The 16,486-nt window shown below is 42.4% G+C and overlaps 1 protein-coding gene across 4 annotated transcripts in view; it reads left to right on the forward strand.

Moving 5' to 3' along the window:
- The window catches only part of LOC145349855 (diacylglycerol kinase beta-like), a 534,763-nt gene that overhangs the window by 228,038 nt on the left and 290,239 nt on the right, over positions 1-16,486 (forward strand). For all 4 annotated transcript variants that reach the window (XM_080198449.1, XM_080198452.1, XM_080198451.1 and 1 more), the window contains one exon: positions 1,733-1,888. In XM_080198449.1, coding sequence (XP_080054575.1) covers positions 1,733-1,888 — 156 coding nt within the window. The remainder of the gene's footprint in view (positions 1-1,732; positions 1,889-16,486) is intronic.

The following is a 16,486-nucleotide window of genomic DNA, read 5'->3' on the forward strand; positions in this document are numbered from 1 at the left end:
GAAAGAACCAACATTTGACAGCTTCAGGACAGCCTGAACGCAGTCACTGTTGTTATGCAGACACAGTAAGAAGTCTCACAACACCAGGTTTAAGTCCAACCGGTTTATTTGATAGTAATCCCACAAGCTTTCGGAAACGGTGTTCCTTCGTCAGGTGTGTGGAAGGCTCAGAATGGGTACAAGGTGTTCAGAAAAGATATGAAAGAGGAGTCTAACCATACCTCGTAAACTAAAGGAGAGAAAAGAAAAGGTGGAAAATGTGGCATTATTAGTTCAGGAGATCATTGCTATGCTGGAGAAAGAGAATGGCCCAGAGGGTTCAAGGACAGAAGTAATTTGGCTAGACCTAAGGAACAAAAGGGTGGGTGATCGTATTGCACGGTGTAGTTTATATAGCAGGAAGGGTGTAGAGAAACAAATCTGCAGGGAAATGACAGAGAGGTGAAAAAATATAGAGTCTTTACAATGGAGAACTTTAATTACCCAAATGTAGACCTGGATATAGTGGTAGTGGAAAGGGTGGAGAGAGGAGTATTCAGAAAACATTTTACTGCACTATGCACGCAATCCAACAAAGAAAGATGCACCATTGGACCTGGTTCTTGGAAATAAAGTGAACAAGTAGATCAGGTGTCAGTGGGGGTATATTTAGGAGACAGTGATCATTGTACCTTAAGGTTTAAGATGATGATAGAAAAAGACAATGGGCAATCCAGAATAAGAATAATGAATTGGGGAAGAACCAGCTTCAATGTGGCAAGAACAGAACTGGGCTGGAGAGACTGGAATAAAAAGTTGGCGAGAAAAACTGTAGCTGACCAATGAACTACCTTCAAAAATAAAGGGTTCGGACACAGTTGAGGTACATTTCCTCAAAAGCAAAAGGTAGGGCGAACAAATCCACAGTTTCCTAGATGAGAAAGGAGATAGAAATTAAGATAAAGAAGAAGAAATGTACTTATGACAGGTGTCAGGTAGAAAATGCAATTCAAACTGACAGGAATACAGGAGATTCATGCAGAGGTGAAAAAGCAGAGAGGGATTATAAGAAAAGACTGGCAGCTAATTTATGTCTTTTATAGGCAAATAAATAGTAAAAGGGTGGTAAAAGGAGGAGTAGGGCCAATTAAGGATCTAAAAGGGAATTTATATATGGAGGCAGGGACGTACCTGAGGTTTTAAATGAATATTTTGCAACTTTATCTTTGCCAAGATGGTAGATACTCTCCACGGTATCTCTCCACTGAGAACTAAACTCAGTCACCTAGGAGGGCTCAAAATTGATAAGGAGGAAGTGTCGAATAGAATGTGGTAACTTAAACTTGACAAAGCACCAGGACTGAATGAGATGCATCCAAGGATTTTAAAAGAGCTGAGAATGGAAATTGCAGGAGTGCTGACCATAATCTTCCAGGCTTCTCTAAACTCAGGAGAATTGCAAATGTTGCACCTTGTTCAAAAAATGTTGGATGGAAAAGTCCAGCAATTAGCGAGCAGCCAGTTTAATTTGCAACTGCTCAAGGTCTAAAAACAGACAAATAAAAAAATGTTCCTCTATGGACAAGGCATGTATCATAGAAATTGAATATGTGGCTAAATGCACATTTAATAAATAAATTACCAACAGCAAGGGATTGTCTGGCAAGTCAAACCCATTCTTTCCCCAATCCACGAGTGACTGTTTCATCGCATTTCATACCATTAATGTTAATTTATTCCTTGTGTTTCACAGGTACAAAATGCTTAGACAAGAAGACTAGTTCAGCACTTCGGAAGAGTCACAGCCCTCTGAAATCACCATCTCACATGCCGCAAGTGGTCTATCTAAAGGATATTGTCTGTTATTTGTCATTGCTGGAGCGAGGACGAGCTGAAGATAAGCTGGAGTGTAAGTAGCTGACTGCAGGTTTGACTGAAACAAGCCATCAGCAGATGCAATATTATGATTTCATTATGGAAACAACATTTTGGTAATTTTTCACAAGTTGCATCCATCTTGGAGCTTAAATGTAGCAAATCTATCCAAAAGGCTTCAAATAAAGGAGCACTGAATGCAACAGAAATGGGAGAAAGAGTTCAGGATGCTATCTGAAGATGTGGTGAGAGAGAGAGACTTTGAGGTATACACTTGAAGATGTGTTACGATCTGGTTAAAGACCAGTAACCTTTTTGTTTATAGTAAACAAAGTTTGAATTCCCAGTTACCCACACAGAGAATAAAGCCACAAGATTCCCTGGTCTGAAACCAGCAAAATAAACTTTACTTGAGCAGTGAAGTCAGAGAAGTGAAATCTTTAATATCTATTTTTGACACTAACATTGAGAATTAATATGAGGTAAATGTTAATTAACAGGCAAACTGTGGGCAAACACATCATACTGAACATTAAATGGTAGATGTGACCAACACAGATGCCACAGATTTCTCAGCGACTCACCCAGACATCAGTGATCACTGTGCGTCACACAGTTTCATTAAAACTCTATCTTCCTCATAACAGATTTCAATTCTTCATGTTCAAAGACCTGGACTCTTGAGTTCCCTTGAAAGCGGTTCCAACTCAACCTGTCTCATTGACTGCTCACCCCTGTTGGCTCAGTCTCTTCTCCTGAATCTGTGTTACCATGGAATTTATAAAGCCCTAATTACTGGCCCACTTTCAATTATTTCTCAGGTCATAGCTTCACTAAACTGTCACTGCCCCTGGGTTTCTCCAAACTCCTGTCTCCTAGCTGCACAGAGTTATAAATGGCTTTCATGGTGTCTCAGGAGTTCTAATCTCCTCTCAAATTTAGCTAGTGACCTTGTGCCACCTTCTCAGCTCCACAGGACTTCCCTCAGCCCTAACTGGCTGGAACCAGTTGACCTATGAACTGCAGTCAACAGCAGCTTCAATAGTTCCTGGCACCACTTCGAGTACTAATTGCCTGGAGCCTGCGAACAACAACACCCTTTCAGTATAACCTCTTGTCCTGCTGCAGAACACTCAGGTAAACTGAAACTGAAGAGCATTCTTGAGTACCACCCATCCCCATGACAAATGTAGTCTTTTAAGGTTGACAGAGGCCTTTGCAATCCAAAACATAGTTTTGGACTGCACTTCTTTGCAACTAGTGTCGACATCATATATCCAACTAGGGTAAGCCCACCTGCTGGTTAATGGATCTTAGCTTAGCTGTTAACTCCTTAACTCAACACGTCCTCAATCTTTTCTCAGTGTAATAGACTGCATTGAGACTGCTTTAGTTGCAATTGTCCCATTTTCTACATACCTTCCCAGAAATAAAAATTGCTTCGAAATTATCAACATGAGTATTATCATGAGCTAGACATTCATCACAGATGCAAGATCTAACAATGAAGGGATGATAAGTGCCGGGATATGAGAATTGCTGTCACTAATGGACGGAGGGGAATTGCACCATAATCCAATTCTAGATGACAACAGGGTAAAATGCTTACTGGGGATTTCTGGAACACATCCATAAATGGATCTGAAATCACTTAAGTGGGGATTGAACTCAGATCAGTTGTGCGCTGCTGTGGAAATAATGGAATGCCAGCAGTATTTTATAAGATGTTATTTTCAATTCTGTGTCTACATGTATGAATTTGCATCCGGTATGCTGCAAACAGCAATAGGTCTAATGTGTCTTCAAGTAATATGTGATTTGGCTCATGTATTGCTTTTGTTAAATAGCACGTGATCAAAAAGCACAGGGTGTTTCACTACCATTCAGAAAAATGGGCTAAATGTACAAATAAGGCACCAACCACATCCCATTAAAATTTAGAAAATATTTGGAAGTACCGGCAGTTTTCTGCTCCTCTTGTAACTTCCTTTTCTCCTCATCGCTGATCTTTTAGTCAGCAACGCCACATCCCGTTAAAGATTTTTTAAAAATGTCTTAAAAAATGAATTACTTAGGACAGATTCAAGGTATATTCCTACAGAGAGGAAAGATGGAGCTCCAAGAGATTAAGATTAAGTTGAAGAAGATTAAGTATGCTTTATGATAAATGTTAGGTGGATAATAATCAAGGACCAAGCTGAATATGGAAAGTTCAGAGGGGATTGAAAACACAAATAATAGAAACAAGGAGAGAATATGCAAAGAATCTGCAAGCTAACATCAAAAGGGATTCAAAAGTCTTCCATAGGAATGCAAATAGTAAAATGAAGGTAAAAGGAGGAATGAGGCTGATTAAAGACCAAAAGACAAATTACACATGGAGGCACGGGGGCCTATCCAAGGCATTAAATTAATACTTTACATTTGTCTTTACAAAGAACAAGACGCTACCCAAACCATTGTGAAAGAAGAGGTCCATCAGTCACTAATAGGGTTTGAATTTGATGAGGAAGAAGCATTTGATAGACTGTCTGTACTTAAAAGTTGATAAGGCACCTTATCAGTATAACCTCTTGTCCTGCTGCAGAACACTCAGGTAAACTGAAACTGAAGAACATTCTTGAGTACCACCCATCCCCATGACAAATGTAGTCTTTTAAGGTTGACAGAGGCCTTTGCAATCCAAAACATAGTTTTGGACTGCACTTCTTTGCAACTAGTGTCGACATCATATATCCAACTAGGGTAAGCCCACCTGCTGGTTAATGGATCTTAGCTTAGCTGTTAACTCCTTAACTCAACACATCCTCAATCTTTTCTCAGTGTAATAGACTGCATTGAGACTGCTTTAGTTGCAATTGTCCCATTTTCTACATATCTTCCCAGAAATAAAAATTGCTTCGAAATTATCAACATGAGTATTATCATGTTGATAATTTCAACATGATAATGTTGAAATTGCGATACATCCAGGCATACCGAGGGAATGGATGTATAGAAATTTCAGAGGTGTCGGCTAAAATTTGCCAATCTTGCTTAGACTGCAAGTAGGTGCTAGAGGACTGGAGAATTGCAGTATTATATCCCTGTTCCAAAAAGAGTGTAAAGATAAGCCTAGCAACTATAGGCTAATCAGCTTCACGTCAGTGCTGCGGAAGCTTCTAGAAATGATAATTCAGGGTAAAGTTAAAAGTCACTTGGGCAAATGTAGGTTGATTACAGAAAGCCAGCATGAATTTGTGAAGGGAAAATTCTATTGTCTAACTTGCTTGAATTTTTTGATGAGAGAACAAGAGTGTTGAGGGTAATGCTGTTGATGTTGTACACATGGACTTCTAAAAGGTATTCTATCAACAGATTTTTGAGAAATGTTAGGGCTTATGGAATAATAGGGATAGGAGCAGCATGGATAAAAAAATTAACTGATTGACAGGAAATAGTGTGTAATGGTTGTTGAATGCTTTTAGGGGTGGGAGATAATTGATAGTTGAGTTCCCCAGGGGTTAGTGTTAGGACCCTTGCTCTTCCTGACTCAATTATAAATGATCTAAATGTTGGTGTACAGGACACAATTTCAAAAACTGCAAAAGATACAAAACTTGGAGGCATGGTGAGCTATGAGGAGGATGTTCTAGAACTTCAGAGACCTTGGTGGGTGAAATGTGCAGACAAATGCAGAGAAGGATGGAATGATTCATTTTGGTAGAAAGAACACAAATAGACAATACTAAGTAAAGGGTGAAATTCTAAAAGGGGTGCAGAAGCAGAGGGATCTGGGAGTACATGTGAATAAATCATTGAAGATGACAGGACAGGTTAATACAGTCTTTATCAATAAGAGTCCAAAAGCAAGAAAGTTATTTTATATTTGTATAAAAATAGGTTCTGCCGCAAGTGGGGTGTTACATCCAGTTCTGGACATCATGCTTTAGGAAGGATGTGCTGGCATTAGAGAGTACGAAGAAAAGATTCACAGGATGGTTCCAGGGAATAAGGAAATTCAGTTAGATGTTTTAGAATTTGGGGCCATTTTCTCTGGAGAAGGGAAGGTTGATTTGATAGAGATATTCATGAGGGATCTGGACAGAGTATTTGAGGAGAAACTGTTCCACTTGGTAGAAAGATCAAGAACCGGAGACATGGATTTAGACAAAAGCAGCAATGGAGGAAACATGAGAAGAATATTTCTCACGTAGCAAATGGATCTCAAATGTGCTGCCTGAGAGTGTGGTGGAGGCAGGTTCAATCATGGTTTTTCCAAGAGGAAATTGGATTATTATCTGAAAAGGGAGAATGTGTAGGGCTACTGGAGGAAGGTGGGGAGCGGCAGTAGATGAATTGCTGTTGTGATGAGCAAGCACAGACAAGGTGAGCTGAATGGCTTCCTCCTGTGATGGATTGATTTTGAGAGTCTAAATGTAACTAGTAGTGGAACTAAATATTGCTGTCCCAAAAAGCCAAGTAAGAAGTTTCTCAACACCAGGTTTAAGTCCAACCAATTTATTTGATAGTAAACTCTCAAGCTTTTGGGGCTTGCCCCTTCGTCAGGTGAATGGAGAGTTCCGGCCTCAGTCAGAGCATATAACAGCACAGACAGTTTACCGATTACTGATTAGAAAGTGAGTCTTAACAGCTAACCTGCTATTCAAGTCTTAAAGATGCAGACAATGTGAGTGAAAAGAGCATTAGGCACAGGTTAAAGAGATGTGTATTGTCTCCAGACAGGACAGTAAGTGAGGTTTTGCAAACCCAGGCAAGTCATGGGGGTTACAGATAGTGCAACATGAACCCAAGATCCCTGTTGAGGCCGACCTCACGTGTGCGGAACTTGGCTATCGGTCTCTGCTCAGCGACTCTGCGCTGTCGTGTGTCGTGAAGGCCGCCTTGGAGAACTTGGAGACTCGCATTCTAATCAGTAATCTGTAAACTGTCTGTGCTGTTATATGCTCTGTCTGAGGCCAGAACTCTCCATTCACCTGATGAAGAGGCAAACCCCAAAAGCTTGTGAGTTTACTATCAAATAAATTGGTTGGACTTTAACCTGGTGTTGTCAGACTTCTTACTGTGTTTACCCCAGTCCAACACCGGCATCTCCACATCATGACTACTACCAAAAAGCCAACACAAACTTTGTGCACCGAATGGCCTTCCCTGCTGTACTATTCTATGGCTGCTTCAATATTGTCGTTGTTCTGTGCACTCATCTGGATAACACAGAAACCTTTCTGAAAGCAAATTATGAGCACTTGATCATAATAAAATAAAACATATAAAATAAAGTGCAAGCAGGGAGCACATTCCAGTTATCTGGTAGCCTTTTGTGAGCTTGGACTGTGATTACATAAGTCCTTGTTTTCAATGGACCATTGTTTAAATACAGCATAAATATAATCACCTTGGAGCACGACCAAATTAAAAAAGGCCACCCCACTGAGCTGGATTCAATCGGAATTCAAACTGTTATGATTTAAATCAAAGTAAATCGAACCCTGCAGTCCAAATGAAAAGTAATTTATGTTCCCCACTGTTAGCTGCATATGGCACTGTCTTTGTTTAAATTGGCAAAATGCTTGATCAATCTAGGGGCATGTGAGTGCTGATCTATATGTGTAAAGGCCTGATTTTTAATTAACTTGCTGCACCTTGTAGAGAAAGGGATGCTGCGCAGTCTTGAATGTCACCGCCACGGCTTCCTTCCTGATCCATTGTGCAAATAGCCACCCTCAAACTTATGAACAGGACTTTCTGCCCCACTCTATCATCTGGTTACTATCCCTGATTACGTGGGCAACTCATTAATCCCTTCAAATAAAATGGCGAAATGAAAACTTCACATCCTCTGTTTTGGTTTAGTTTTGATTTTATGACAGTTGTACTCTGGCGAATTTGGTTTGAAAGCCTCTGAGAGAGTGTTTTTGCGCAGGGATATCAGACGCTGGGCTATCGGAAGCACGTTTGCGAGTATTGAGTGTGTTCCATTTTGTGTTGCTCAATGCAGTTTAGTAGTATGACGAGGGCAATTGCAGTCCTTTTATTTTGGTTTGCAGGTGGAGTTGTGAGATGAGGCCCAGCTGTTATATATTGACTGTGTCTCAAGCTTATTGCTAACCTCTTCCACATAGCTTGAGTGAGTGCTGCTCTCCAGCAATGTCAGGTAGCCAGTATTTATTTAGCAGCTCACTGTAATTTTAACCAAAACCAACGTATGCGTAAGGATTCTAATGAAGTTTATTACTCTGCCCTGATTTTAATGCACCTTTACCTCAGACAGTGGCTAATTTTAAGTTTTGGCAGTGAGATAGAGAATGTGCACTTTTTTAAAATTTAAAGCTTACTTATTCGCGTCATAAGTAGACTTACATTAACACTGCTGCACCTGTTTGGTTGCACTGAGGGAGAATTTAGCATGGCCAAAGCACCCTACCAAGCATGACTTTTGGACTGTGAAAAGAAACCAGAGCACCCGGAGGAAACCCAGGCAGACACAGGGGGAATGTGCAGACTTCGCGCAGACAGTGACGCAAGCCAGAATCGAAACCAGGCCTCTGGTGCTATGAGACAGCAGTGTTAACCACTGTGTCGTACTTATGCTGCAGCTTTTTAATTAAATCAACTATAACTTGCGACTAGGTTGAGATTGACGGCAGCAATGAAAATAACATTTTCCACATGACCATTGATAACAAGGCTTAAGTGCTGATCTGTACGCTAATATCTTGTTCTGATAACAACAAGTCATCGATCTGAAACAAACACTGTTTCTCTCCACACGTGCTGTCGGAGTTGCTGAGTTTTTGCGACATTTTTTGAGTTCTTTTAGATTTCCACATCCACTGTGTTTTGCTTTTGAACTGATACCTAGCACTGATGTAGTCAGTGGGTATGACAAGAGTTGCCATTTCCGGCACGACTGAAACTTATTTGCCCTGCAACACACACTCTCGGAAGGAAAGACAAATGTAGCTAAAGATATACATTATAAAGAATAGACTGCTTCCAGTCCACACCCGTCTCTCTCAACTACATAAGGGCATGTCAGGGCGCATGCAATGTCTTGTTGTATTATTCATGGTTTTAATTTTACGTTACCCATTTTTAAAGTAGGTATTTGAGGATGGCTTTACCTTTTCATGTATGTGTAACTTCTAGTGGTTATGAACGAGACTCTATACAAATGTCTTTTCTTTAAAAACAGATGGTTTTGAAACATGTTTGCCATTTCTGCTTGTAAATGTATTTGAACACAAAAGATTAACACACCTTTTATGTGCGTGACCTTATTAAAGGCAGAACTGGTGCAGTGAAAGGAAATGAAAATGATTCATTGATCTAATTTGACGAAGTGTTAGAGTACTCAGTGTGGGATTATCATACTGTGATAAAAGAGAAAACAGGTTGTTGCGCAAGTTCAAGTTGTCATGGATTTAAAGCTGGTTTAAAGGGAAGTATTGGAAGTATTTTTAAACAAGACATTGGATCACTGACTTGGAAGTAAAGTAATTACAATGGCAGAAAATAGGAGCCCTACGATGTTCTGTGTGAATCTGTTTGCCTTTGGATGGATGTAGGGGCAGTTCGAAACGTTTGACCTTTCTGCAAAGCCAAACGTTAGACTGTTTTCCATCTTAATTTTATCCAGACTTTTTCTACAGGATGGTCTTTCCATCTTCCCTTTCTTCTTTCTTTCTGTCCCTCATCTCTACTTTCCTTTCTTTCATCCAACCCCACTCATGTGTTCACGTACCTAATGAAGCGTGGGCGGCACGGTAGCGCAGTGGTTAGCACTGCTGCTTCACAGCTCCAGGGTCCTGGGTTCGATTCCCGGCTCGGGTCACTGTCTGTGTGGAGTTTGCACATTCTCCTCGTGTCTGCGTGGGTTTCCTCCGGGTGCTCCTGTTTCCTCCCACAGTCCAAAGATGTGCGGGTTAGTTTGATTGGCCATGCTAAGAAATTGCCCTTTTGAGTTCACGGATGCGTAGGTTAGAAGGATTAGTGGGTATAATATGTAGGGATATGGGGGTAGGGCGTGGGTGGGATTGTGTTCAGTGCAGACTCGATGGGCCGAAGGGCCTCTTTCTGCACTGTAGGGTTCTACGATTCTATGAAGTAATTGTTTATTCTCGTGTCCTTTAAGCAGTAATTGCATTGTTCTCCAAATTGCACAGGATAAATAGAATTCCTCATTTGGGGCGATCGAAAAGTTATATGAAGAATTATTCATCTTTTTAAAAAATTCCACAACAACAACCTGAATTTATACAGTGCCTTTAATGTCACAAAATATCCCATGATACTTCACAGGAGCCTTATCAAGCAAAATTTGACAAAGACCTATGTCAGGAGATACAAGGAGAGGTGAACAAAAGCTTGATCAAGAGTAGGTTTGAAAGGGTGTCTTAGACAGAAAGAAGGGGGGGGGGGGAGGTGTGTAGAAAGGAAATTCCGGAGAGGCTTGGCAGCTGAAAACACAGCTGCCAGCAGCATCACAATAAAAATTGAAGATGTGAAATAGCCAGAATTGGAAGGCACGGATCCTGGATGATTGTGGGGCTTGGGAACATTACAAACTTAATCAAGACTGAGCCTAGGGAAGGATGTTCTCCAAGTTGGACATGAGGCGTGCCCATCTCCAGCTTGAATTGGACGAGTCCTCCTGGAAATATGTAACAATCAACATGCATAAGGGACTCTGAGACTACCCACTTGACTTTTGGGATCTCGCCAGCGTGCGCCACTTCCCAAAGAGTGATGGAGAATATTCTCCGAGGGGCACGCAAGTTAGCGGTATACTTAGATGATGTCTTGGTCAAGGAGCTTCAGAACAGGAATACTTGGCCAATTTAGAAGAAATCTTGCAGCAATTTTCCAAGGCTAGGTTTTGCTGGAAGAGGGAGAAATGCATTTTTCATAGAAACGTAGAACATTACAGCACAGTACAGTCCTTCCAGCCCTCGATGTTGTGCCGAGCTATGTTCAATCCCAAGATCAATCTATCCCCTCCCTATCATTCTGGAGTGCTTCATGTGCCTATCCAATAACCACTTGAAAGTTCCTAAAGTGTCCGACTCCACTATCACAGCAGGCAGTCCATTCCACTCTGAGTAAAGAATCTACCTCGGACATCCCTCCTATATCTCCCACCATGAACCTTATAGTTATGCCCCCGAGTAACAGCTACATCCACCCGAGGAAATAGTCTCTGCACATCCACTCTATCAATCTCTCTCATCATCTTATAAACCTCTATTAAGTCGCCTCTCATCCTCCTCCGCTCCAAAGAAAAAAGCCCCAGCTCCCTCAACCTTTCCTCATAAGACCTACCCTCCAAACCAGGCAGCATCCTGGTAAATCTCCCCTGCACTCTCTCCAATGCTTCCACATTTTCGAGCAGCTGAAGTAATTTTTTTTGGCTACTGAGTGGATGGCAAGGGGTTACATCCAGTAGAGAATAAGGTAAAGACCATCAACCAATGCTAGAAACACCACAGAGTTGAAATCCTTCTTTGACCTAGGAAACTATTATGGAAAATTTATCCCATACTTGGCCTCTGTGCTAGTCTCCCCTGCATGCCCTGCTACAAAAATACCAGCGATGGTCTTGGGAAGATCTGCAAGCAGAGTTAAACATCATTTCCTGTCATCCAACCTACTGCTCCATTTTGACCCTAAGAGAGAACTTCAATTGACTTGTGATGCTTCCCAATATGGAGTTGACCTGATTTGATTTATTATTGTCAATGTATCAGTGTACAATGAAAAGTATTGTAACTGATACAATGTATCAGATACATTGTATCAGATACATTGTATCAGTGTACAATGAGAAGTATTGCTTCTTAGGCATTATACAGACAAAGCATACTGTTCATAGAGAAGGAAATGAGACAGTGCAGAATGTAGTGTTACAGTCATAGCGATGGTGTAGAGAAAGATCAACTTAATGTGAGGTAGGTCCATTCAATAGTCTGTTGGCAGTAGGGAGGAAGCTGTTTTTGAGTGATTGGCACATGACTTCAGACTTTTATATCTTTTTCCTGACAGAAGAAGGTGGACAAGAGTATGTCCACAGTGCATGGGGTTCTTAATTATGCTGGCTGCTTTGCCGAGGCAGTGGGAAGTGTAGACAGAGTCAATGGATGGGAGACTGGTTTGCGTGTTGGATTGGGCTACATTCATGACCTTTGGTAGTTTCTTGCAGTCTTGGGCAGAGTAGGAGCCATACCAAGCTGTGAAACAACCAGAAAGAATGCTTTCTATGGTGTATCTATAAAAGTTGGTGAGAGTCGTAGCTGACATTCCAAATTTCCTTGGTCTTCTGAGAAAGTAGAGGCATTGGTGGGCTTTCTTAAATTTAGTGTCGGTGTGGGGGGACCAGGACATGTCTGGGTCTGGACACTTAAAAACATGAAGCTTTCGACCATTTCTACTTCATCCCCCATTGACGTAGACAGGGACATGTTCTCCACTACATTTCCTGAAGTCAGTGACAATCTCCTTCATTTTGTTGACATTGAGGGACATTGTCGTCGCACCAGTTCACCAGATTCTCTATCTCATTCCTGTATTCTGCCTCTTCATTGTTTGCGATCTGACCCACTACGGTGGTGTCATCAGCAAACTTGAAAATCAAATTGGAGGGGAATTTGGCCACACAATCATAGGTGTATAAGGAGTTTAGTAGGGGGTTGAGAACATAGCCTTGTGGGGCACTGGTGTTGAGGATGATTGTGGAGGAGATGTTGTTAGCCTATCCTTACTGATTGTGGCCTGTGGGTTAGGAAGTACAGATCCAGTTGCAGAGGGAGCTGCCTAGACCCAGGCCGCAGAGTTTGGAGATGAGTTTCGTGGGAATAGTGGTGTTGAAGGCCAAGCTGTAGTCAATAAATAGGAGTCTGACGTAGGTGTCTTTGTTACCGAGGTGTTCCAGGGTTGAGTGCAGGGCTAGGGAGATGGCGTCTGCTGTGGATCTGTTGTGGCGGTAGGCGAACTGTAGTGAAATTTGGGCAGTGGCTGTCACATCGCTGGAAAGATGGGATGGAAAATCCCATCGCATATTCCTCCAGGACCCTTTCGGAGACAGAGCAAAGATATCCTCAGATTGAGAAAGAACGGTTGACAGTTGTATTTGGTGTAAAAAAAATTCCATCAATATGTCTACAATAGATGCTTATTTTATAGTTGCTAACCATAAACCCTTATTGGGCCTTTTCAAAAAGAAGACAATACCCCCCCTACTTTTGCCTCCACTTAGATACACCACTAGAATATTGCCCTAGAACCCAGATAACTAATGCTGATGCATTGAGTCACCTCCAGTTGTCCACAAGCCTGACTTCTTTACCAGCATCAGGAGAGGTTGTGACGACTGAATTTTTTTGGAGACTTTGCCAGTGTCAGCAATGCAGATTATGGTCTGGACCCAGAAAGATCCAACCCTATTGGGGCGGCGTAGTGGCCGGTACAGCTGCCTCGCAGCGGCAGATACCCAGAGTAAATTCTGGCCTCGGGTCACTGTCTGTATAGAGTTTGCACATTCTCCCCGTGTCTGCGTGGGTTTCCTCCAGTTTCCTCCCACAGTCCAAAGACTGTGCAGACTAGGTGGATTGGCCATGCTAAATTGTCCCTTAGTGTCAGGGGGACTAGTGGGGTAAATGCATTAAGTTATGGGGATAGGGCCTGGGTGGGAGTGTGGTCGGTGCAGACTCAATGGGCCGAATGGCCCTCCTTCTGCACTGTAGGATTCTATGATCCTATTCTATGATTCTTATCTAAAATAAGGCACGTGATCCTACACGGTGGAGTGCAAGGACGACACTTTGAAGAAATGAAACCCTACCTTACTCAAAAAGCTGACTTTAGTGTTGAGGACAGGGATCCTGAGTAATTTTTCCACCCCCAGGACAATGTCCAATATTCACAGGACTACATAATGGCCACCTGGGGTATCGAAAATGAAAATGCTGGCCGGAGGTTACATCTGGTGGGGCCGGTTTTGACTCTGACATCACAGACTTGGTGAGGCGACGTGACTTGTGCCAGGAAAGTTAAGGACGCCCTCCCTCATCCTCTCTGTGCCCATGGAAGTGGTGTGGAAGGCCTTGGGTGTGTACATGTGGACTTTGTGGGGCCCTTTATGGGGTCCATGTTATTAATCATGGTGGACTTTCACTCCAGACGGTTGGAGGTCACTGCATGGGCTCCGTGTCTTCCCAGTATATGATCGAGAAATCACGTCTAAGCTTCAGTCCACACAGGATCTCAGAACTCCTGGTTTCCGAGAACGACATAAGAACATAAGAAATAGGAGCAGGAGTAGGCCATCTAGCCCTTCGAGCCTGCCCCGCCATTCAATAAGATCATGGCTGACCTGAAGTGGCTCAGTTCCACTTTCCCGCTTTCTCCCCATAACCCTTAATCCCCTTGCCTACCAAAAACCTATCTACCCGTGACTTAAATATATTTAGCGAGATAGCCTCCACCACTTCAACGGGCAAAGAATTCCAGAGATTCACCACCCTTTGAGTGGTCTTTACTAGCAGTAATTTCCAGAACTTTGTATTGTCCAGTAGTATCTGACACAACCAAACTCACCTGGACAGTCAACTGGACTGGCAGAATGGGTGGCACAAACCTTCAAAAGCAGTATGAAGAAGCAACCAGCCGCATCCGTGGAGACCACACTGGTATGATTTTTGGTTATAGGACCACACTGCACCCAACAGCAGGTGTTACTCCAGCAGAGCTGTGAATAGGATGGAGGCTTTGTACCAGGTTGAGCCTGCTATTCCCAAAATTGGTGGGGGTGATAGAATCCCAACAAGAGCATCAAAAAATAAATTATGATTCTGCAAGGGCGAAAAAAAACTTCCTCAACGGGTGATCTAGTTTACAGAGATAATTCAGGGATGGTCCTAATTGGATCCCTGAGATCATTATGGAAAAACCAGAATCAGTATCTTATAAAGTCAAAGTCCAAGGTAAAACCTTGATGATGCACTTGACCATCTCACAGCCAGAGTGTCCATGCCTAAGCAGGCTCCGCTCCTGGCCATGGAGGTAGCTGCTGCCAGTAACAGCCCTCTGCTCAAAGCTGATTCCGAGTTAGCCCCTCTAGATAGTGATGGGATGGACTCGGAGATGGAGACAGAAGAAGTAGGCCCCTAGGCTGAAGTAGAACCGGAGGAGGAACCCACATCTGTGATGCTTCCTCTGGAAATGAAGATCCCCTGTCAGGTTTACACTGTCTGACCCACAGCCCCATCTTCAACAGATGTCCAACCTGTCGCTAAATAACATAAAGGACTTGCTCGCAGTTGGGGTGCTGGGAGAGATTCAGACCAAAGCGGGGGAGGGATATTTTGATGGCCAGGGAGGATCATCGATAGATCTCTCCAGGGGCGATTCAAGTATGAGCTTCCTTATTGAACAGGTGCAGACTTGTCCAATAGGATGCATCCTTTTAAACCTGTTACTTTACTCGGACCAGTGTTGTGGGTCCCGAGGTGTATTTAACTGTGAGCCACGAGAGCAATCTCTTTCTTGGTATACATTAAAGGGTGCTTAGTGATGGGAAACTGACATTCGGTTGAATTACTACAATATGAAAAGTTCCCTCATGATAGCATTACTGTGGATTTCAGTTCAGTGTGAAAGGAGCTCTCCTGGCTATGTGACATAAATGGAACATTAAGAACAGGAGGATAAGATCAGGAAGGGTGAAGTGGGAGAAATCAGTGGGCGCCAAGGAACCCTCGTTAAGAAATTGGGAATTTGGCAATGAAAGCAAAATGTTGCAGATGCTGAAAATCTGAAATAAAGACAGAAAATGCCGGGAAAACTCAACAGGTCTCTCAACATGTGTGGTGGGAGAAACAGTTAACATTACAAGTTAGTATGACTGTTCTCGAGAGGTGAAGAGGAAGTTGACAGCTGACCATTGAACATGCAGAAAGAAAGTTGTGTTTCACAGTGACCCTGTATACTTACGTAACTTGTGCACTGCTGTGGACAGGAGAAAGAAGGTATGATTTTGACCTGTAACCACATTAAATGCACAAACCCACAACTGGTTGTACTCAACAAAATCATGAGATTTGTATAAAGTCACCACATTTTGATTGAGTTTTGCGAGGAAGTGACAAGGATGATTGATGAGGGTAGGGCAGTGGATGTTGTCTACGTGGACTTCAGTAAGGCCTTTGATAAGATCCCTCACAGCAGACTGGTGTAGAAGGTAAACTCGCATGGGATCAGAGGTGAGCTGGCAAGGTGGATACAAAACTGGCTCGGTCAAAGAGGGTAGCAGTGGAAGGGTGTGTTTCTGAATGGAGGGCTGTGACAAGTGGTGTTCTTCAGGGATCAGTGCTGGGACCTTTGCTCTTTGTAATATATATAAATGATTTGAAGGAAAATGTAACTGGATTGATTAGTAAGTTTGGGGACAACACAAAGGCTGGTGGATTTGCGGATAGCGATGAGGATACAGCAGGATATAGATCAGTTAGAGGCTTGGTCGGAGAGATGGCAGATGGAGTTTAACCTGGACAAATGTGAGGTAATACATTTTGGAAGGTTTAATACAGATAGGAAATATACAGCAAATGGCAGAGCCCCTAAGAGTATTGATAAGCAA

This window comes from Carcharhinus amblyrhynchos, chromosome 11 (genome assembly GCF_965287045.1).
Source record: "Carcharhinus amblyrhynchos chromosome 11, sCarAmb.v2.hapA, whole genome shotgun sequence".
Classification (NCBI taxonomy): domain Eukaryota; kingdom Metazoa; phylum Chordata; class Chondrichthyes; order Carcharhiniformes; family Carcharhinidae; genus Carcharhinus; species Carcharhinus amblyrhynchos.